The sequence below is a fragment of the Loa loa genome (genome assembly GCF_000183805.2).
Source record: "Loa loa unplaced genomic scaffold supercont3.19, whole genome shotgun sequence".
NCBI lineage: Eukaryota > Metazoa > Nematoda > Chromadorea > Rhabditida > Onchocercidae > Loa > Loa loa.
In genome coordinates, this window is record NW_018108199.1 from 344907 (window position 1) to 367576 (window position 22670).

The following is a 22670-nucleotide window of genomic DNA, read 5'->3' on the forward strand; positions in this document are numbered from 1 at the left end:
ATTCCAAAGAATTAACGGTCGTAAAAGTAACGGAAAAAAAAAACTGAAATATTAAGAAAAGGATTTAGAATTAAAATTTGAAGAGAAGGCCTGTTATGACCATAGAAAAAAAGAAAACATAAGGACTAACAGACTGTTAGATGGCATACAGATAAAAGATACAAAATAAAGTTGAAAATTAAGGAGAATGTTTTTTATGAAATGAGAACATCTCAACTTATTTCCCTTTAGAGTGTCCATTTAGGCTTTCAAGTACAGTTTAGAATGATGATGAAACATGAAGACAACAGAGGAATGTCAAGAACAGAACATTTTTCCATTTACAGAAAATCAGATAACTGGAGAGAAATGAATAAAATATTTGGTAAGGAAGATGAATTGAAATGAACAATTAAACGATTTATGTTGTCAATCATTTTTAGGGTGCCAACGTTTAAGCTTCAATTTTGTATATTGGAATAGAATGAATTATGATGTTATGACTAAAAAAAAAAAAAAGAAAAAATAACTAACGTTCCATGGGATATGGAAAGCGGAAAAGTAACATCGAAAACAGTTTAGAGGGAATTCAGTTTTCTGAGGTGTTGTGCGGAAAAACAATAAATATTCGGATAGGTAAGCAAATAGATTCAGACGTCAGCCGTATAGTCGGGTATTAGTAACCGGAATGGAATGACTGCAAAGTTGTGTGGTTCATTCGTATTTTTATAAGAAAAAAGCAAATGCAAATCCTTTGTAATTGTTAAAATTTTGAAGTTTTTTACGAATAATTCTGAAATCTACTTGAAGTTCATATGGAATTCTTATGCCATTTCAAGTGGAAGAAGAACAAATATCAGCTGATACTGTCCATACCATATATATTTTAAAAACCAGTTAAAAGAGCGAAGAAATTCGATGAGTCATTCAACTGTACCAGATGGCAAATGCACAATTGAAAGTTTAAAAATAAACATCAAGATTTCATCTCTGGTCTATCTTCCCAACTCTCAGATAATCCCTGCATTAATCTACTATGAGAAGCTCAAGTTACCATAATTCTGCTAAGTTCTTTCCTTAATTAAATTTCCCACTGCTATGAACTAACTAACTTAAACCTGTCAACAAGCATATCATATGTTGTAAAACTGACTTTCAAGGCAAGTCTTTAAGATATATTAAAGAGAGAAAATTAAAATTCAGGTAGTTGTGAGAGTAAACTTAGGTAGATGTAGGACACAACAACACTACATGACTGAGAATACAACAATTATCCGGTTAATATGAAATTTACATAGCGATATCTGATTAGTAAAGAAAAAGCTCACAAGAGGATGTTGGAAGTGACAGTATGAGGAAATTCCCAACTAAAGGAGAACAATAAAGTTTTTGTATTCATAAACAATGTCAAGTCCAGTGGTCAGAAGGTGCAATGTGGAAAGACAAACAATGAGCATTTCCAGTACTGAGGATACTTTTACATCCGTAAATGTAAACATTCACATAGAAACATTGATACTAAAAGCTATGCAGAATAAATTATCGATTTTTTTTTTTTTTAGGAAATAGAGGAAATACTTGGACAAAGACGGTATATTTCAGTAGAGAAAAGACGACGTAGTTCGATCGATCAAAGCTATATGACATGAATCACAAGTATTTGGTGATAATGATCCGTTAAATATTCATATCAGTTCGATTTTCTCATCATGACAACACAGTTCGATTGATCAAAGCTATATGACATGAATCACAAGTGTTTGGTGATAATGATCCGTTAAATATTCATATCAGTTCGATTTTCTCATTGTTAACAGAATGTCACAACATATCATTTTTCTTCTTTCTAGTGAAAAACATCCAACTTTTATCAAAATTATGCCAATACACTGAACTAAAGAAGCTGATAGCACAATCGAAATGATTTTGGATTTTGCATAGAAAAAATGGAAGAGTTTCGCGAGAAATACGAAAAAAATCCTGTCATGCGGGATAGGATTTATCGATTGGAATACATTCCTTACAAACATTAGTTTAAAATAAAAGTTATTCGTTTCAAAAAATTTGAATAAGTATCCCAATTGCTGCAAGTGCGGAGTTACAGGAAGGGAAGATAGATGTATTACTTCATTGAAAAAGGAAGTGATAAATTTGAATTCCATCCAATTTTATCTTTATATTTCAAATTTGAGATAATCACATCTTAAGTGATACTAATCAGTTAATGGAAGATAGATAGAGCTCTCTTTACATATTGAAAATTTCTATTCGATGAAGTCAATGAAGATGAAGTGACACTTACGACCAACAAAAAATTCTTAATTGTTTCATTTTAAAATTCGAGTTTTCTTCTTGAAATTTTTATTAATCCTTGTAAATAGTTGTCATTACCTATTCTGAAATGTAATTTTAACCTCACATCATCATCACTTCACAAAATTTGAAGAACCTATTAAAAAACTCTCCCATTTATTTTTATTTTTTTTGTTTTAAATGAAATTGGATATATTATTAGCAGCATGAAGTGTAAGGATGGTTAAAAGTAAGAAAATACAGACATAAGTGATGTAAAGAGAGCAGATAAGATCAACAGAGGATTGATTGCTTTTGAAAAAATGAAAGTGATAAATGATAATTATCTCTCCTTTTTAAACAGTGTAGCTTTATATGCTACCACAACAAGTTGCCTTGTTATCAGTAAAGAAGTTTCTTTTCCTTCTTTGCTGGGAAGAAGAAGATTCCAGAAGTTATCCTCTTATCACTTCATGGACGTTTATCGTACGCTACGACAGTATTAAAAAGGAACAATTCCAATTATTTACGAAAAAGTATCACTAAGACAATAAGTATGATAAATAATCAATTTCAAAAATTTTTACTTAAAAGTTATTTCAATCAATCAATAAAGTTATGGAAAAGATGAACGAATCTGTAAAAGTTGGACTTTTGGAAGTATTAACTGTTTCGATGCCTAACTTCATCAAAGGGTGTTAAAATGAAATGCGCTTTTTGCGAGGAGGCTTAAACAATAAGAATTTCTCTCTTTGCATTTTAATAGCTGCAAAGTTTTCATAATGATGAAGAATTTTATGATTTAAATGTATTTAACTATAAAAAAGACATCAAAAAAATTTTTGATGAAAAAGCATCCGATAATGGAGCATTAAAAATTTAAATTTCAGTTTATTGAACAGATGGGGAAGAGAGGAATTTGTCTGACTATACTTTAAACGGATAAAGTAACAAAGCAAACGAGTAGAGTCGGCATTTCTTTCCTGCTGGGCGGTCTGAGTTGATCAGAAGGAGCTTATGGAATGAATGACCTTCACGGGGAAACAACGTACCGGAACATTGGAAAATTATTTTTTCTCATGAAAGCATAGATGCTTTGCAGTAAACGAAGGACATGACTATAATGATGACTTTCTTGATTTGATTGATATTTAGTATTTTACTTTAAAAGTATCCGGTAATGAAGCATCAAAAATTTGAATTTTACATTATCGAACAGAATCAAAACTGAACTAACAACAAACAACAGCAGCTTGTAACAAAATTTCACATTAAAAAAGGGTAAACTTTGAAAAGGAATTTTCCGAAAATTAAAATCTTCAACTTAAATAAAGATCTGCTAAAGACCGAGAATGAATAAAGCCAGTATTCCATGGAAATTCTTAAAAAAATTCACAGTGCAAGAAAAAATCTAGGAAGGATGAAGAGGCGTACTTTTATAAGTAAAAACAAATGTACGATAGAATGATTGACATAAGACGAGTTCAATATGATGAAAGTGGAAAATAGTCTCATTTCTGACGTTACATCAGACTACAACATTTTTACGCTTCCAAGAAATCTGACTAAGATATGAAGAGATTTTAAATAGCTGAAAGAAATGATGAAACTTGAAAGGATCAATTTTAAGATATTTCAAGCAAATCAAGAAAGCAACACATGCAGTTAACTGGTTAGTTTAAATTATTAGCAGTTAGCTGAATGGTGAAATAAACGGAATGAATTATCTTGGTTGATATCAATAAGTATGATGTTGAGTCTAATATTAAACTCAATGGATGTTGCCCAAATCCATTTAGGTTATTATATATCATCTGCCTCCTTCTTATTCCCTGTTCATGGAAAAAAAAAGAATGAAAGATTTCAAATTTTTCAAAAGTAACAATATGATCACATTAATAAATAATAAGATCGATTTTGACTATTCATAACCAATAAAATGTATGCCAGGAATGTGCTTAATGTAGAACAATATGTGATAAAATCTTGATAAGGAACCATATCACCGATTCAATTGGGAAGAGGCAACAGAAGGTGATAGTATTGGGTGTGACAGTACGACTAAGAGACATATACACCTTCATGATGTTTGATTTGAAATGACGATAAAAGTTTGAATGCCCCTCGGTGTGTCACCCAGAGCACCGTTCATAACTTCCATGTAAAGTGACGAAATTTCGAAATGAGTATCAAAACTGATAACATGTTTGATAGTCGATATGAATGCAATCAATGACGTGTGATTTGTAAAATTTCTAAAAATTTTATAATAAGACACCCTAAATAAACACAAGAAATAATATCACAGGAAGGCATATATGATGACGTCGATATATTAGAACACTTAATTCACCTTGTATCCATCTACAACGATCGTTGTCACAGAGAAAGCAAAATTCAAGTGGATTTGAGTTTGCTGCATCAGTGACAATCGATCATGCAAAATAATACAGCTCAATGAATAGGAATGTAATTTACTAAATGGGGAGGGAAAGTGTTGAGGACATATAAAATCCGGTATTCTGAATGGGAATTGCACATGTGACAATAAGAAATTAAATAATTCATTTGTTGTGGTGTGAAAGAGTTGGAATAAATTAGCAAGATGATGTATGGTTCTATTTTAGAAAAACGAATGAACCGTTTCTGTAATTTATTTTTTTTCCAGGAAAGATCTGAACTGAAGACCTGAATTGATATGCAAAAAGAGCAGCTATGCGATATCTGGGGAGAAATGATAAAGCATTGAGATAATTTTGGAAAATATGCAAAGAAATTTGATTCATCTTTGAAATGGCACTTCAGCCGTAATATGGTGAAAAGGGAGTCCTATTGAAATGACATCTCTTCGGCGGGAAAAAAATGTCAAAATAAAAAGGAGACATGGAATGGTCAAAGAGAACGAAAATATTTCCCATTGAATATGTGCTAATAACATTTCAAAGTTCGAATATTATGCATTTGAGAATACAAGAAGTGGTTAATATGTGTTGTTATTGATGTAGCAAACGAAGGAACAGAATATATCATTATCATTAAGTTATCTGTAAGCAACAGGTGATAAATGTTTGATAAAACTTGATTTAGCCATGATCAATCATTAAATAGGAATGTGATTATGGCATATGAATGTTTCTGTTATCATGATAAATACAACTGTACTGGAGAAATATGTGTTTACGACAATAACAATTTCTAATCATTGTGCAAATTCCAACGTCAAACAAGATAAGGATCACAGCGGGTGCAATGCATTGGCATTTGGGGTATGTAAAAGTCCTTTTGAGGATCTTTAATTAGGATAAAGAATAGATCGATCAATTCGAGAAATTTAATCCGTTTAAATAGAAGGTAAGAATAAATCATATATATGCTGAAACAAACATTTTAAAAAAGAAAAAAGAACGGAGAACATTTCAAACAATTTAGGAAAAAGGTCAAATATTAAAAGGAACATCCAAATAGACTGAACAAAAGTTATTATTTTAGCGTAATAATTGAACAGATTTTTCACGAAATATTAACATGATAAATGAATTAGAACATATAAACAGTTAATCAAAAATTTAATTAAAGTATTAAAATGTAGTAGTAATTTTACAAGAATTATTGGGGAAAAAAATCAATCGATTAGAAAATTAAATCGAAGTTTAGCATAGAGTTTATTTGTAGGAGGCAATGTAATGGTGGAATAACAAACCAGTCTTATAAATATGGCCGTTTGGAGACATGTAAGAAATACGGGCTCATCCTTCAATTCGACACTGAATCAAATCAAATTGAAATTATAAGTATAGAGTTGTTGACATACTTCGCCAAGGAGACCAATGTCAGGGTGGAAAGTGGAAAGGTGCCGGAGGATTGTCGGAGGGAAGTGGGTGTCACATCTCAAAATCGTCAGATGATAAATTCTTTCCCACTTTGATTATATCTTAATAATATGTATTATAACATTTAAATTTGTGCATAGAATGCCAAAGAGATAGTAGAATCTGGTTAATGATACTGGCTAATGATGATAATGATGATACTTCATTATATTGGAAATGATATACCGATAGGAATTTTTCTCATCATCTAGTCTTTTTAATGGAATTGAAAAAAATCTGCCAAGAAAAAAAAATGCTCAAATCATTTTTTAGTTAAGTAGAAATGATGAAAAACAGTTTTTTCATTTTCACTTTAAACTCTTTTGATAGAATACAAAATGATTCTTCTTAATTTTTGTTAATTTGACATCTACAATAATGCAATTCGCACTTTTCAGTTATAATTCAATGTGTTTAATGAATCCAAATATATGCGAAAAAGCAAAAGAAATGTGAAAGCCACAGAGAAAAAAGAATAGACTGGAATAGGCAGTAATTTAGAATGAAAATTTGAATAAATTCAAAAAGATGAGGAAAAATTAATGTTGATATCAGATAATGAAAAAGGAAGATTAATTGGTAAGTGAAAAAAAGCGAATGAAAATAGTTCACATTTTTCATTTTGTTGGCCATGAAAAGTGAAACTACCAGTAGTTGGTTGCTTAAAAAACAGAAAACGAACAACTAATCAAAGAGTGAAATGTCTCTGTTCGGGTAATTAACTATTAATCGGACAATAAAATGATTTCAAGAGAAAATACTATAAATCAATTTTTGACTTTCGGAAGGAAGTTCCAATGGAAAGTATCATTTAAATGAATAAATTGGAATGGAAATAAAATAGTAAATTAAATAACCAAAATTAAAATTGACATTGTTGAAGGAAAAATACACAATTTCAATCAGTAATTTGTTGCAGAAATTTTTTCTCAATTTTCATCAGTAACCTTTGTGAATAATTAGTTTAATATGAGAGTTTTGACATTCGAAAGTATCGAGAAAATTTGAAAAAAATTTCGAGAATTTTGACTAACTGAAACTAATTTAAATTCAAATCAAAAAAAAAGTCCAACAGAAACAAATATTTGTATTGCACGTCGAAAAAAAACCGGTTTCTACAGCTAATCACGTCGTCTGGATACAAATATGACGTGAACATTCTTCTTCCTCATTTCAAATTTGACAGAAGAATTAAATAGAAATAAAGTTGAAAATTTAATTTACAACAGTCTCTTCCCTCCAAATCTTAATTTTACTTTTATTTTTTGAACTCATAAAAATTTACTTTCGTAATTTTCCAGTGTTACATTCGCTTATATTTCAACATACGAGTGAAATTTTTTCCGCACGAACCTGCAAAAAATTCGACAATATTTTTTTTGAATATTTTACAGGACACTTCTATGATAAACAGCTATGAGAGACGTACTCCACGTATTACGTATGCCAAATTTTCTCGGACATAACGAAGGAATGGATTTGAACGATAGACTTGAACAACTTCAACGTAAAGTTTAGGATACATTATCCTCTTTACCAGAGTACTACTACGTTGATCAGATAGTGGATGATGAACTAAATGTGGACAAAATTGCTAAATCCGAAGGGAGCCACTTACTTGATCAACATAATTATGCGGCCTAGAAGAAAGGCGATCATTTCGGATCTAGAACGACAATATCCCAGCAAAATGTGGACAGAAGAGGAACTTTTACACTGTAAGATTTGGCAGATTGCACTAACGATTCGGAAACTTGACAAGTCTATAGGTAAGCAAACTAAGGTAACAACATACTCGAACAGTTATCAATTCCCGAGATATAAACTATTCGTAAACTATCCATAGTTGTAATCTCCATCTATCCCTTCTCTTCTCTCCCCTGAAAGTTAGTCATTATACTCTGAAAGTAGGGAGTGGTGTCGCAGGGCGAAGAGGTAAGGAGAAGAAAAATATTAATTGATAATTTTGTCATGAAAGAAAAAAAACATCTATTTTGGGGACAGTTGGAATATCAGCTAGGATTCCTCATATTAGTAGGAATGCCGCAATAATCTAATCTGACATGAGCAACGGAAATGAGCTGAATTATTGAGATGGATCCTATACTTCGAGATTATTCTAAATTTAAGATTTAAGATTGACAGTACACTCAAACAACACAATTAAGGTGATGTGCTAAGGATGGATCATCCCGGTGTGCCTCATTGATATCAAGATGATCTTGTTTATACCCGATAATCCTTTCCAAATTAAATGTTAACATTTAACTATTTTATTTCTGATAGTGCAATCAGATGGAAGGTCTAACTGATGAGGGTATGCAGCAGCGCTTTAAAATATTGAACTGTGCGCAGAGGAAAGGTAGGAGAAAATTAATTCTTGGAATGTCGCCAACTCGTTGTTTTCAAAAAAAGAAAAAAAAACCACCAAAGTGATTTAAATTAATCTTACAGTAAATAAATTAGGAAAGATTTTGTAGTGTATGAATAATTTAACTTTTGAGGAGATTGTTTACTGAATAATGTAAAAAACTATCCTTCCTAAGTGTACCCACAAAAAAGTGTTGTCTTGCGTAGATGTCGTCAAATATTGATGCTATTATTCGTTTGTTGTAAATAAGTACCTGTGGGAAAATTGGATCCTCTTCGAATCATCCAGATACCGAAAAAAAAAACACTGAATGTACTTTGCTGAGTGCGATAAATAAGTGATAAGGTAGACTTTGCTCACTGTCTTTAATTTTCTGTTGTGTGGTGCTTCTCGTTTTTTTTTTTTTCATACTAAGTAGATCACTTCCTTAGAATGTACTTCAATCGATGAAGTAATTTCTCGAGAATCACCTTTGATTGTTGTAAAAGTGACTGTCCATTTGATCTGACTCACATGCAATAAGACTACTGTCAGTTGATAATTGCTGAAGGCCATTACATTTACGTTGACAGCATGTGACTCATCTTTGTAAGTACGCACATACAAAATATTTCATTTCTATTCCGTACTACAAAGACAAAATATCCTGTAAATTCAATACTTTTCCATGAGTTGATACATGAATAATCATGTTAAATCTTCTATGTTTTCATTTTCCACCACCAGAAGGAATCACCACTTCTCATACGTGCCTTTACACATTCATCATCTGTCCACCATGCTACATCAGAAGCGGCTAGCATACAGAAGAATACATTGGTGATAAGCGAAAAGAACGCATGTAGCAGATATATGAATCTCCAATCATAGATCGTTCCCTCACCAATCAGTCCATTAACCTGAACAACAAAGATCTAAACTAACAGATAATGCAAGCACACTGAAGATCATAGGTTATCAGGACGATAAAAGTTTAATTGGTACTAGAAATAGCTTTCAGAATTAAATTAAATAGTTGACGTAATAGTTGATCACTGCGCCAGTATTGAAAAGATCATCGATCAGAATTTAAATATAGTCCAGATAATTTCTATAAAAATATAGCATAACACTGTAACGTAATTTTCACTTCGATCCACTTTGCTTTTCAATAAACAAACCAAAATTGGTGATAGTAGCATAGCAAGGCACCAGAGAATTTGAATATGTCCAAGCACAAAGGCACTGTATTGTCTGGATACTAAGACAGCGCACTAAAAAATTAGTTAATTTCTTCCATAGAATTTAATGCAAACTAATTAACTGCTATTGACTCAGTGACGAGATTAATTAAGTAATGTCAACCACTAACTATCAATGTGACAATAAAATTATCTACTGTATAATTAAAAAGGCATGATATCTTCAACTTTTTCAAAAAATTTAAGGACGGCATCTATCATTAATGAGTTATAGTATTCAGTGATGAGATTGTTTATACCTTATTAAAACCAGCTCCATTGAAACCATACATTGAAGTTGCCAATGTTAACAAAATGATCCCCGTTAATGGATAGCCTGAATTTGAATATTCAAAGCATTCGCCAAAGATAGATTCTAACATTTATTTATTAGAAAATTTAATGATACCATAAGAAGTTCTTGAAGGAAAAGCTCTTGAAAACTGATCAATTCTCCGATTAAGTAATATAATTTAGTTTCAAATCTTTCAAAAATATCAAATGACTATTTAATATTTCGTAGTTTCTCTGAGGGATATGAAAGATTTTGGAAAAGATTTTAAAAAGATTATAGGAAGTTATTATCAAGTTGATTACCTTGAGGTAAAAATGCCAAAATAATGAGGAAAACTGCAGAAACTCCGAGTGCTATGCTATTATATAAACGTAATTTCATTGTTTCTGATAAGATACGCAACTTATCACTGGTGTAGCCAGCAAAAATCTGCAACAATTATCATTGGAGAAATGAAAATCATATTTGGAATAAGAAAAATTCATTGTGACCTTAAAAAGAAATTGGACTAGCACTGGAAGAGCAGCGGAGAAACCGGTGTGTTCTACCGAATATCCGAGGATTTCTCTGATATACTGTGGACTGAATGTATGTATTACCTGGAAAAAAAGTAGGTAATTATTGTATGAAAAATTAGCAGTGCTGCTTTGAATAACGATCTTTGAAGTATCTTAAGGGATAAGAATATATCGATCGATTTGATCTAATTCATTATGGAATGCTAACTGGCGAATTAGTATTTCTTGCATTTTGCTTAAAATTATTCGCCACATATCCTGCATTGTGAATCATTCGATATTTTCATATAGCTATCCATTCACTTTTAACTTTCAAATTTACTTGCCTGAAATTTCAGCAGTGCAATGGATCCTAACAATGTTCTAAGCAAACCTGTAATGTCATCAGATCACCGATAGCTGCTGCCCATACACCCCAGATAGCAGGTGTAGTTAAAATTGCTAAATACGGTATTTTCTGATGCTTTTTAGCTACCGATAGCGAAGTGACCGTTGATCGACCACGGTTTATTTCTTCTAGCTCGACCTGATCTACTAACGGATGTTCGACTGCAAAATTTTCTAATAAACTTTTGCAGCAAAATTCACTTTATATAATCCCAACAGTTGCTGAAAAACATATATTATCGAGAGATATTCATCACGATCATGTGGCTGATAACTGGGAAGGTGTTAACAATGAGAAATATCTATCTGAAATCAGGTCGTCTGAAAAAGATAAGCCGCTTATGACGATTATGTTAGGTCTAGATGACAGCAGAAGGATCATAATTCGAAACATGAAGAGCGAACGATCACGACAATCTGATTGTATCCTTCCAAATGGGAATTTCTCCAGAATGCATGGGAAATACACAATTCGTGAAATAAGGATTTTATGAAATAGGAATGATAAAACAACTGTGAACAGATTTTCAACATTTTCCGGAATGGTCTGCGTTTAAAAGTTGTGGAAATGAAAACCTGGTTGATTTCTATACAACAATACCCACGCTGTAAATGCTATAAATGATATTCCGGCATGTAAATAATAGACAGCTGGCCATCCGAAATTTGACGCACATAGCTACAAATAAGTTACACAGTTATCAAGAAAGCATGATGTTAACAATCTTAAACATCATTTTCTCCTCAATTTACCAATACTTAAAACCAGGTTTTATAATTAAAAACGTAATAATAATAACAAATCCGTGTTAGTAAATATTTCGGTCTTTAATTAAGCTATGAATTCTTGTTAAACTTCCCCGTACCTTACCAGAAGTGGCCATTGTGAAGACAGCAGCCAGTTGGCTAAAAGATGACAGGGTTGAAATGAATAGCCCACTCTGTTGAAGAGAGGCCCAGTTGGACGTTACAGCACCAGTGGTTGGCATACATATCGTAAAACTTATGCCCTAAAATAAGCAAAATAAACAAAGAGCAAAAATAATCAATCCATACCACTAATTCTCTAGTATGATTTTTGTTCATTGAATTTTGACAACTGTAACAAACCTGACAAATTCTTAGGATGACGTAATATACGATACTATTCTGAGCCACGGCAAGGGGTACCAACATCGTTGCTATAGCTGTTAGCATTCCACTGACAAAAAATATGATTCGAAGCCCGAAATACTAAAAAAAAATACGTCTTAAACTATTGGAATAAACCCGATCGATTGGCATAGCGTTGTCCATACTGGATATCGTGGATACTGTACTTTGAATTACAATACTAATTATGAAATGGTTTCCGGATTGAATCATGAAACAGTCTACTTCAATTGGAAATTATTCGAAATATCTCATAATAGGAGAATATTCACTGGTAGTTTGAATGATAGAAAACGACTTAAAAGCACCGCTCATTTCTGAAAATTAAGATCACATTAGGTGTGAAACACAAATATATTACCTGTAAAGCTTGTGTCACGAATATTACAGTTAAAAGGGCACCGACTGCTGCAGAACTGAATATAATGGTCTTGTCATCTTTGGAATATCCCTCATGACTTGCATTGTGCGCTGTCTGCAAAACGATCGTAGCAGGTTAAACGATTCATTTAATGATGATTCAAAGTCATTTGCATTGATTATAAAAATTTAAATGTTTTGGATTAGGATAATTTCATACAAACACTGGTAAACAAAAACAAAATTGCGACTTTTCTTAGAATTATTGAATTTCTACGCGGTTAAATGTTTCTAATATATGCTTGAATAATTAGACAAAAGTGTGGAAGTGAAGTAAAGTTACTAAATTTGCAGCCAGCTACTCTTTATTAATTAAAACAGATGATATCTTGTCGGTAGAGAAAAACAGTGCTCTCCATAATAATTCTACCAGTTTTTTCTTTTTTTTTTTGTGTTTTTTTTTGTGTTTATTTCAAATATTTAATTTCAGAAAATTGTGCCTTAGCAATCCGAAAAAGATTGACATTTCCATATACATATATGACAGTTATCTTGCAGATTCATGAAAATGTGCAAATATATGCTGCCAAATTTACTAATACATTTTTCTTCTGTTCCTCAAAAGCCAAATGGCATATTCTCTTCTCGTAATTAATAAATTTGAATTTAAAGTTTGCTCAATTTGAATAGCTTACAGTACGATACAATAATTCATCGGTAAGAATAAGGAAAAATTTTTAATTACGATAAGATAAATTAGTGATGCTTAAAGTAGATTCAGATTCATTAAGAGGTAATAATTCTGAGAAACCAAGTAGTGCTTTTCATTTCTCGAATGTTATCAGCAGTAGAATAGCGCCAATGTTTTTAGACAATTAAAAATTGAATGAATACTAAAAAGACAAGCAAATATTAATCAATATTTTGAAATTAACTTTTTTCTTCAAAAAATGCACGCGATGAGAATTTTCCGCATCAATTATTATTTAGCAAGACAAGATTTCTTTAAGTGATAATGCAATCACTATTTGCTATCACCATGTGTTTCTCATTTTTTTATAACTTTTAAGAAAATAGGATATGTACTTCTGATAAATTGAAATTAAAAGAGAGAAAGCTTTGACAATCTGCAGTTGATTCATTTGGCACAATAATTAATTAAATTAAATTGAAATTAAAAGAGAGAAAGCTTTGACAATCTGCAATTGATTCATTTGGCACAATAATTAATTAAATCAATGAATTTAAAAGATTGTACAGAACTTTGATTTATGATGCATTTATGTGAGATGCATAACAATTTCACATTGTTATCACCACTTGTTTTTCATTCCTTACTTATTTAAAATGTGTCTATTCGTTTGTTTATTCCTTTCGTATAATGCTTTTTATCTGAAATGTATTGGAATTGAATTAAAGTGAATAAATTTCAATTAAGTCAACCAACGGGATCACTCATTAGGAACGTTTAAGTTTTCGATAAAATGTGTTCCCCGGATATCGGCGTAGATCCATTCAGGAAATGTTGCATATAAGTCTCTTAGAAGCATCTTATGGCGGAAATTGTTGGATCATTCTGTTTAATTCAGTAAACAGATAGCACATTTGTGTTTTAAATTCCCTTCTTATTTATTGACATCATTATCTGTGATGCAACAAATGAGATGCTGAAATGGGACTATCCACAGTGAATTAAAATAATTTAAAAAAAATAAGCGTTGAAATTCTTTTCCAAACAAGGTAAAAGGCTGGCCTCATTTGTTTGTGATAATTCCTTACTGTATTTGGGCGATATACAAAGAACAGTAAAATTGAATGTAACAATGTTGGACATAATCGATGCAAGGCATATAAGTGTAGATATCAGTATAATATAACGCATCCCATATTTCCAACGTGAACCACTTGACGTTCTACCAACTAACTCACGTGTATTTTTGCTAACTGTTTCCAACATCATCGTATTTTGCTCTTTTGAACTCACCATAATTTGATGCTGCTGTAAAATGTCGTAATGCCATCGCAAAGAAATGATACCGTATTTTGTGACATGAACGAAACACGCGGAGGAAATCTTCGATAATTATAAATAGAACTGAGAAAAAAGAATTGTTGTACTAAGTTATTGGAGTCTTTTTGGATACGTTGGACTATCAAAAAAAGTGTAATGCTTTAAAATAGGCTATCGATTGATAGTAAGTTTTTAGATCTGAAATCCAATTGATAGATCAATTTATTAAATATTCTTATAATTATATGGTACTACAGTGACACACTTTTTTATCAGCAATATTATCTCACTACCTTAAACGCTATTTCACTGTCCTACACGTTATTCTGCTTGAGATTGGCATTATAATTTATCCAAGGCCAAGTTAAACTTCGGATGGTTTAATTTGAACTGGTTAACTTAAGATAGCTCCATTTTAATTTGTTTTATCTCTTCCACATTAACCAATGGTTTCAAATAAACTACCAAAAAAATGTTTTATTATTAAGAAGACTAAAAGCTTAACAACTTCCATTTAAAAAACCATTCTGGTTGAGTTATAATGTCAGAAACCACAACATATCATTGGAATATATTCATAAAGTGTAAAAATTTGAAATTTCTTTTTTTTTTTACAAATTAAATAATCTCTTCAAATTGATTAGTACAAGTAAACAAATTACGATGAAATCAGGTTTAATGATAAAGAAAATAACTGCGTGTTATCAGTGCATCAATAATCAATCGAAAGTGATTTAAAGTAGGAGGGGACACGATGATTGATTGATTGATTAATAATGATGGATTTTACCATTATCGGGACATACTTTAGTTATATTGCAGAGGAGTTGTCTTAAGACAAAAATAAGAACAGGAATAACTTAGCAAAGTACTTTCATTAATATGAAAGATCATCGAACCCTCCTTAAACATCAAATTTTTTTCTTGCAGTATCAAAAATTAAAAAAAATGAAGCCATTTCTTATTTAACAAAATTCAAATTTAATCGCATCAAATTAAGACAGTAATAACTAAACTGAGAGAAAGTGTAAGAAACTTTCCTGTTTTTCGGGTATGGAATTCTTTGTGAAATAAATCATTTTGTTGAAAATATGCAAAAAGCCGTAAAAAAAGAAAAAGAGCATTTCGAAATATTAGGAAATAAACAACGAAGAAAAGTAGCACCATCAATAGATGTCGTTGTTTTTTGCAAGATTTTTGGGAAAATGAGTAAACGAAGAAAAAATAATGAAGGAATGATTGAGAATTGGATGATGAGAAAGTGATTGTGGTTACGGTAGTACAAAATTTGCAGGTATGAATGATTAGAGAATAGAAATGATGTCAAATATGACAATATACATAGTGTGAAATATTTTTGTTTGACAGTAAATCGCATTCAAACATTATCTTACTGGATAATAACATAACTTAAGAGCTTCTAATAACCATTCAATTTAGTATACAGACATGATCCAGGAAAAGCCGCCTAATTAGGGTATATACCTGAATCATAAGTGTAACCCATAGGTAGATGAAATGTCGTCATCGCTAGCATTATTTTCATGGGAATTCCATCTTTGCAACATACATATCGAGAAATATGAAAATAAATTAAAGGATTTATCAAAAACTTCAGCTTTCAAAAGGAAATTTTTCTTCATTTTTAAATTATAAATTACATAGAAAGCATGAAATTATTGTGATTGGAAGGATTCTGAAGCAATGATAAAATTTCATAATTTCACTGAAATTTTCATTCCTTTTTCTTTTATTTTTCAAATAGTTTGCCATCTTTTCCTTTTAATTGCCACACTTTTTTCCCATAAGAAATCTTCCAATCTTAAATTTAAAACGCATATGCTACATTAAACAAACATCAATGATTTATTTACTCGACAAAACATCATTTCTTAACAATTCGCAACAAATTTCTTCTTAATTTTTTGGATTGATCACCAATTTGGAGTATTTCATTTTAAGTCATTTGCATTTTGTATCAGATATGTGCATCTTTTCTCATACCTATGAAAAATATTTATCAGAGCAATAAGCATATTTACTTGTTAGTCTTAAGTTTTGAAACAGAAAATTTATGATTTAATAACTTTGTAGAAATTTTCTATTACTCAACACAACGGGATATATCTTCTATTCAATCCAAAAGTAAATTATCATGTAATTAAAAAAAAAGCTTCACTTAACAGAATAAATTCTGATAGTTTCATACTTTCGTTCGGGTGGCGGATAAAGCCTGGAAATGAAATTGCGAATATCTAGTAATGTTTGATTCAAAGTATTGCGGAATCTTACTTTACATTACTTAGTTCCGTTAATTGAAAAAAGTGCCAAAGCATACATAGAATTATTCATTAGGAAACAAATTCGAAATCGTCAACAATTCAATTACCAATTATATTAGGATGAAAGACTGAGAAACTGAATGATAGGTATTTTTAAGTGGAACGGGAATGAAGCAGGAAGCAGAATATAGTTTTAATTATCCGGAAGTTGAAAAGCAGTATTAAAATTGTTTTGCTGATGTCCAATCAAAATGAATCCCTTGGCCAGTTTTAATGCATCATTTGCCCATTTTTATTCCCTTGACTGCTTATTTTTTTCAATTCTGCACTAAATAGTGCAAGAAGTGAGCAATCCTACGATTAGGGTTAGAAAAGCAATCATATTAGGACAGATAATATTGGCAACATTACTCAGACATTTCAACACATTGTGTTTAGGTATAACCAAACAGCAATCTTAATGAAGAAAATTTGAATCACATCGCCCTAAATACATTCATATTGAACCAAAAGTCAGAAAATTCAAGTTAACTTTTATTAAATGGTCTAAGTTTGAAATAGGTTAAACTCGATGGTTAGTATTTGTTTTGTGAAACGTTGATGTTCAAAGGAAGGAATGGCTTCTTATAGTATGCATCCATAAATTGTTGTCACTTTATTTTCATTTCATAGTAAAACAAAAACGCTTAAAGTTTCTTTTTTTTATATTGAGACGAAAATATAAGAATATCAATCTCTGAACTTGATGACTCACTTCTCGTTTTTATGCAGAACAAATTTAATCATTGAAGATAGATCGTATTCCTAAACTTTTTTATTCGGGAGTGTTTTACTCTATAGGACAGTTGTAGAATTGGAATGCACTTGACAACTTGATAGCAAATGGCTAGAAAAGACTGCAGGCCTTAAGTAGAGTAATACTTTTGAGCAAGGCCAAACCATTGTGTTTATAGGTGGTGAATTACAGTTCGGCCTAGGGAAAAAAATCGTGCTGAAATTTGTTTCTATCTTTTAGTTAATTAGATATGCACTATGGAATTAAAGATTTTCGATAGTGAAGTAGAATGGAATAAAACCGTGTTTTTCTAAAAGAAATAAAAAGGTGAATCGGTTTTTCCCGATCAATTCAAGGTAACCATTGAAATTGAATAGTCGTTGAAATTGAAATGTTGTCGGTGACTTGTTTTGCTTCATTAAAATGGAATGCTCTTGCATATGTTTTAAATTCCGTTTGTTGAAGAAAATTGCCGGGGAAAATTTTCACTTTAGTTTCAAATGTGACGATTGAAAACTTTTAGTGTTATTGATAAAAAACATTTATTTTATTTCCATTAATTATACCGTTCCGATTCGTGTAATAAGTGGACAATCAGGTTAAGGAACTTCAAAAACTTTCCAACAAGATTTAGTGAATAGTTTACTTCTAAATTGGACATAACAGAATTACCTTCTGAAAACTCCATCAGCAATGTGTTTCCAATAAGCTAAATTATATTTGCAAAAGTAAAATAAGCATGAAATCAGAAGTTCTCGATGTTTGGCAGAAAATTTTGACTTTAATTTACTGATAAATTAGATATTGCAAGATGAGGAGATTATTCGCAAGTCTTAAAAGGATCTCATTAATTCGATAAAATAGAAAAATGATTGATGATTTTTCAGTTACTTTTGTTATTAACTGATATCGAATTACTTATTGTTTATGGAAATTATTCAGACTTTTTTTCTTTTTCACTTTACAAATATTACACTATTCATATATTTTATAATTTGAAAAGAGAAAATTATTGAAAATTTTGGAAAAATAAACCTTAAATTAGATCTCAACCTAATTCATTTAGAAGCAGCTGTGGCCTTTATCAGCAGTGTGAATGAAAGAAGTAAGAATTTACCGCCTGAAATCTTCATTCATTCCACATCCGCTTGCCCATTTCTTCGCGTAAATAAACCTTTATTAATTGGATTAGTAATTATCATTGAATTTAAATGTGAAGTCTTTTTTCCATGCCTTATGTATCAGTTTTCATAAAAAAAAAAGTGTTCATTACTTATTTGGCTGAGTGTGTGTATGCGTATGTGTGTATGTATGTGGACGTGTGTATGTGTGTTGGTGTGCGTATGTGTGTAGGTGTGTTGCACATATTCAGAGGTGGCATCATATTTACTTTGCAAAATTGATGTTGTTTTGATTATCAGGAAGCTTCGCACTTTGTCAAATTTCGTGAATACTGTTAATTCCAGTTTGAGAAATATTTTGCTTCAAATGATGCAATTTTTTTGAATGGCACAGTTAATTTGGAATTTAATACTAAGTCATAATTAATTACAGGTAGATGCTTACAACGTAACATCAAAGGCTTCCGCATAAACATTTGGATGGTCGAAATGTGTAAGCAAGGCAAATATTTACGAAAATATGACAAACATATCTTGTATTTCTCCAGTCAGGAATTCCTTATGTCAAATGAAATGATATCCGAAGTCCTCACAGATTATCGCTACTTACCCATATATTTTTAATAAAGCAAAAGCCATCTTCCTATAATTGTCAATGCTTGGCTTATTATTTAAAAGGATCTTTGATGCTGATTTGCTTACTTCCGGATATTTTTCAGTTAGAATTTTGAGTTTTACTTTAACATTATCGCTTCAAAAATTTCGAATTAAATTTGTTTTCTTTTACTCCTAACAGTTCTATAGACAATTTTTTTTTGAGCGTATTTTGCACATAACCTTATCTTTTCTACCACTTGAAAAATTTTTTTTTGACGAAGAAAAAAGACATCCAAAGATTTTTCATTCATTACACATATAGCTTAAGCTTAGAATCTTATCATCTTATCAGTATCGTTCTTAAGTTTCAAATATTTCATTTGCTTTGTTCAATCACAAGAAATCAATTCATAAGATCACGATGAAATCAGACCTTTTTGTTTGTTGTCTTTTTTCTTTTGTCATGAACGATCGTTAATTTCAATTCTACAATATTGATAGCAATTTTACTCGTTCAAAACTGCCAGGCGTTTTAACATGTTTTCAGTTTCAATCAAAATGGAAAACGGAAAATGAACATCTGTGTTTTTCATTATATTACTAAGGAACATTATAAAAAAAAAAAGTTCCAAGGAAAAGTGCAGAACAGCTTAGAATGGATTATCCATCAACCCTAAGGCATTTTACACTTTCAGTACTTTGTGAATCTTTGCATACTAAAACTATACCATATGAATGTTAACTCTTTTCATTTATTCCTTATTTTTTTTCAATTATAAAACTTAAATACAAAGTTTTAAAATGAGTATATTGAAGAGAATTTGAGAAGAGCTATTCAATGAATACCAATTTTTCTGCTATCAAACTTTCAGTACTTGTGTTTTTTCTCCTCTCTTCAAGAATTATTGATTTCATCAAACGGACTCTCTCAAATCCACTTTTTTTTCTTCTTGAAACAATCCAAAATTCAAGTTAAAACCGATAAAATTTTCAAATAAATTATGGATTTATATTCAAATCTTTCCAACAAAATAGCAAATGAAAGTACAATGAACATTTTTGAAATGATTTGGGATAATTTTTTTTTTTGCATTTTCATTTCATGAAGTTATAGATTTTCTGGAAGAGTTTAATAATTGTAGTATTTCCAAATGTAATAAATCCGATAGTAAGTTTACTGACAGTTCGAGTTTAGAACAGCAAAAAATGACCTCAAGCATTAATTAGTCACTAGATGGTCAAAGTGATCAAACTAATTTACTTCCGGGATAAATTTCATTCCAATTCGCAATATATTATTGTCCTTAAATATTTATCTGCAAGAAATTTGAAAGTTGTCTCATTTATTGTAAAAGACCTTTTGGTTCATTTGGTTCTTGTTCAGTTTTGCTTTTTCAATTTTGATTCAATGCGGTAATTTAGTAATTAATCCAATCCGGTAAGCAAGAATGGATAACAAATTAAAATGAATTTGTAACTTTAATGCAAAATTTTTGAAATTTCATTTGAATAAATCGATTTTTTTTTGCAAAAGTCAGGAATCCGAATTTTTGGAAAATCTCGAAAATTGAAAATTTTCCAAAATTTTGTTCGGTTTTCTTCCGGTAATCATGGTAATTTTTAAAAAATGATTGACTTACTCATTTTGTAAGTAGATAATAAAAAATATATTCTGCGAAAATAAACGCATTTCAAAGTTTTACTTCCAAAATTTGCATTAAAACTAATAAACGAGTTTCGATTCGGCCAAATCAGTAACTCGTTAATATGGATAATTATAGGAACACACTTTGTTCATAACAATACAATTTTTTAGCCAAGCAGTGGACCGTCAAAAGCCAAGTTTCAGTAAATAAATTGAAGGATTAGCTAACTTTAAGTGTGTATTTTCAGAATGGAAATTTTATAAAATTAGAAACAAAGGAGAGAAAATGTCTTCTCACAAGTTCATCATTTTTTTATTGCATGAATGACGTGATTTCAACGTCATCCTAATGCATACTGTCATTTTTTTAAAGTTAATTACGTAAGCATTTCATCTTTCTTTCCTTCTCTCGCTTCTTTTTTTTTTTTCTTTTCAAATGACATTTTAATCCACTGAGAGGAAATTTGTCAATTTATCATTGGATGCAGATATAACTGTTATATTTCATTTTTGAAATGACTAAATACATTGTTCAACATTAGTAATTTGAAAACTCTTTCATCATCGTATATTTCCTTTAACAACTTTTAATTTAAGACTTCAAGGCTTTCTTTAACCTGAAATTAAAAATTATATATTCCTTTCTAATCTTTTTTCTCTTATCTTTTCTTCTTCCATTTCATTCCTCCTTTCCTTTTTTCTTTTGAAAGAGAGGGAAAAAAGGAATTAAAATGGAAAATGAAGCGCTATACACGAATAATGATGTAAGTGCTTACACGAATTTACTTATCAATTCGTATTGTTATTTGCAATCCATAAACAATAAACCATTCGTTTCTCTGTCCATCTGATTGAGACATTTTGTTTATTCTTTCATTTCAGCGTATATTTATTCATCACTATTGAATATGTCAACTTTCAAAATACTGCAATGACAGATTGGTGTTGGCCTGTAAAATGAGTTGAATCATTTCAGTAATATGGCCTGAATTAAACGGATTGGCTTAAGAATCAGTCTACCGATTCCTTCTTCTCTTCTCTGCCGTTTACTTCCGAAAAAACTGTAATCATTATGCAAAAAAAGTCATCCTGTAAATCTGAAAGATCACGAAAGCCTTTGCAAATCTTTTTTTCTTTCTTCGTATGAAAATAAAAATGTTGAAAAATTATTTGTAAATTTTATTAGATTTGATAGTTTAACGAAGTCATTCCAATAGAAAGTTAAGGCTCCAATGTCTCGTCAATTATGAAATGAGTAATTTAATTAGAATTACCAGAAGTTAGTAATTTCTACGCGCATATAGCAAGCATTATTATGTTCATTATCACAATTCCATGTGATGCTTGATTTTGACAATTCATTTAATTGAAATATTTCTGAAAATCGTGTCCTGTGTTTCATTTTAATCCTATTTAAGATTAAAATGAAAAATTTTAAATTTAATATTAGATGTTGAAAGTGCTGCTTGAAGATTGCAAAGCGCCATTTATTGATTCTGGTCAATTTCTAATTATTATTCCAATTAGTTATCGTTTGTGAACCTGATTTATTCAGATGAATGCAATTTGCATTTTAAAATAACGCGATTGCGCAACGTGTTTCTTTTCTAACTTAAAAAGCTAACAATTTTTCCCACTTTAACTGGCTATGTTAGCAATAATGGATTTTGCTAAAATGCAATAGAGCGAAATTAATGTGTTCTGTATTCTGTTTATATTAAAAGATAGACAGCCTTTTGACAAATTTTGGTTAATATTAAGAAAAATATATATGCAATTTTCTACATATCGAAAAA

General features: G+C 30.6%; 2 protein-coding genes across 2 annotated transcripts; one reads left to right on the forward strand and one right to left on the reverse strand.

Annotated features, from left to right (window-relative positions):
• Nucleotides 1-5396: 5396 nt before the first annotated feature.
• On the forward strand, nucleotides 5397-6196 carry LOAG_00423 (hypothetical protein; the record flags this gene model as incomplete). The annotated part of the gene is made up of 2 exons (XM_003135963.1): nucleotides 5397-5515; nucleotides 5944-6196. The coding sequence occupies 2 exons, from the start codon at nucleotides 5397-5399 to the stop codon at nucleotides 6194-6196; spliced, it is 372 nt and encodes a 123-aa protein (XP_003136011.1).
• A 3016-nt stretch (nucleotides 6197-9212) lies between these two features.
• On the reverse strand, nucleotides 9213-12128 carry LOAG_00424 (hypothetical protein; the record flags this gene model as incomplete). Its single annotated transcript, XM_003135964.1, has 9 exons — nucleotides 9213-9410; nucleotides 9672-9764; nucleotides 9992-10068; nucleotides 10329-10455; nucleotides 10518-10625; nucleotides 10918-11093; nucleotides 11508-11610; nucleotides 11798-11941; nucleotides 12042-12128. 9 exons carry the CDS (start codon nucleotides 12126-12128, stop codon nucleotides 9213-9215), a joined length of 1113 nt encoding a protein of 370 aa, XP_003136012.1.
• Nucleotides 12129-22670: the final 10542 nt, after the last annotated feature.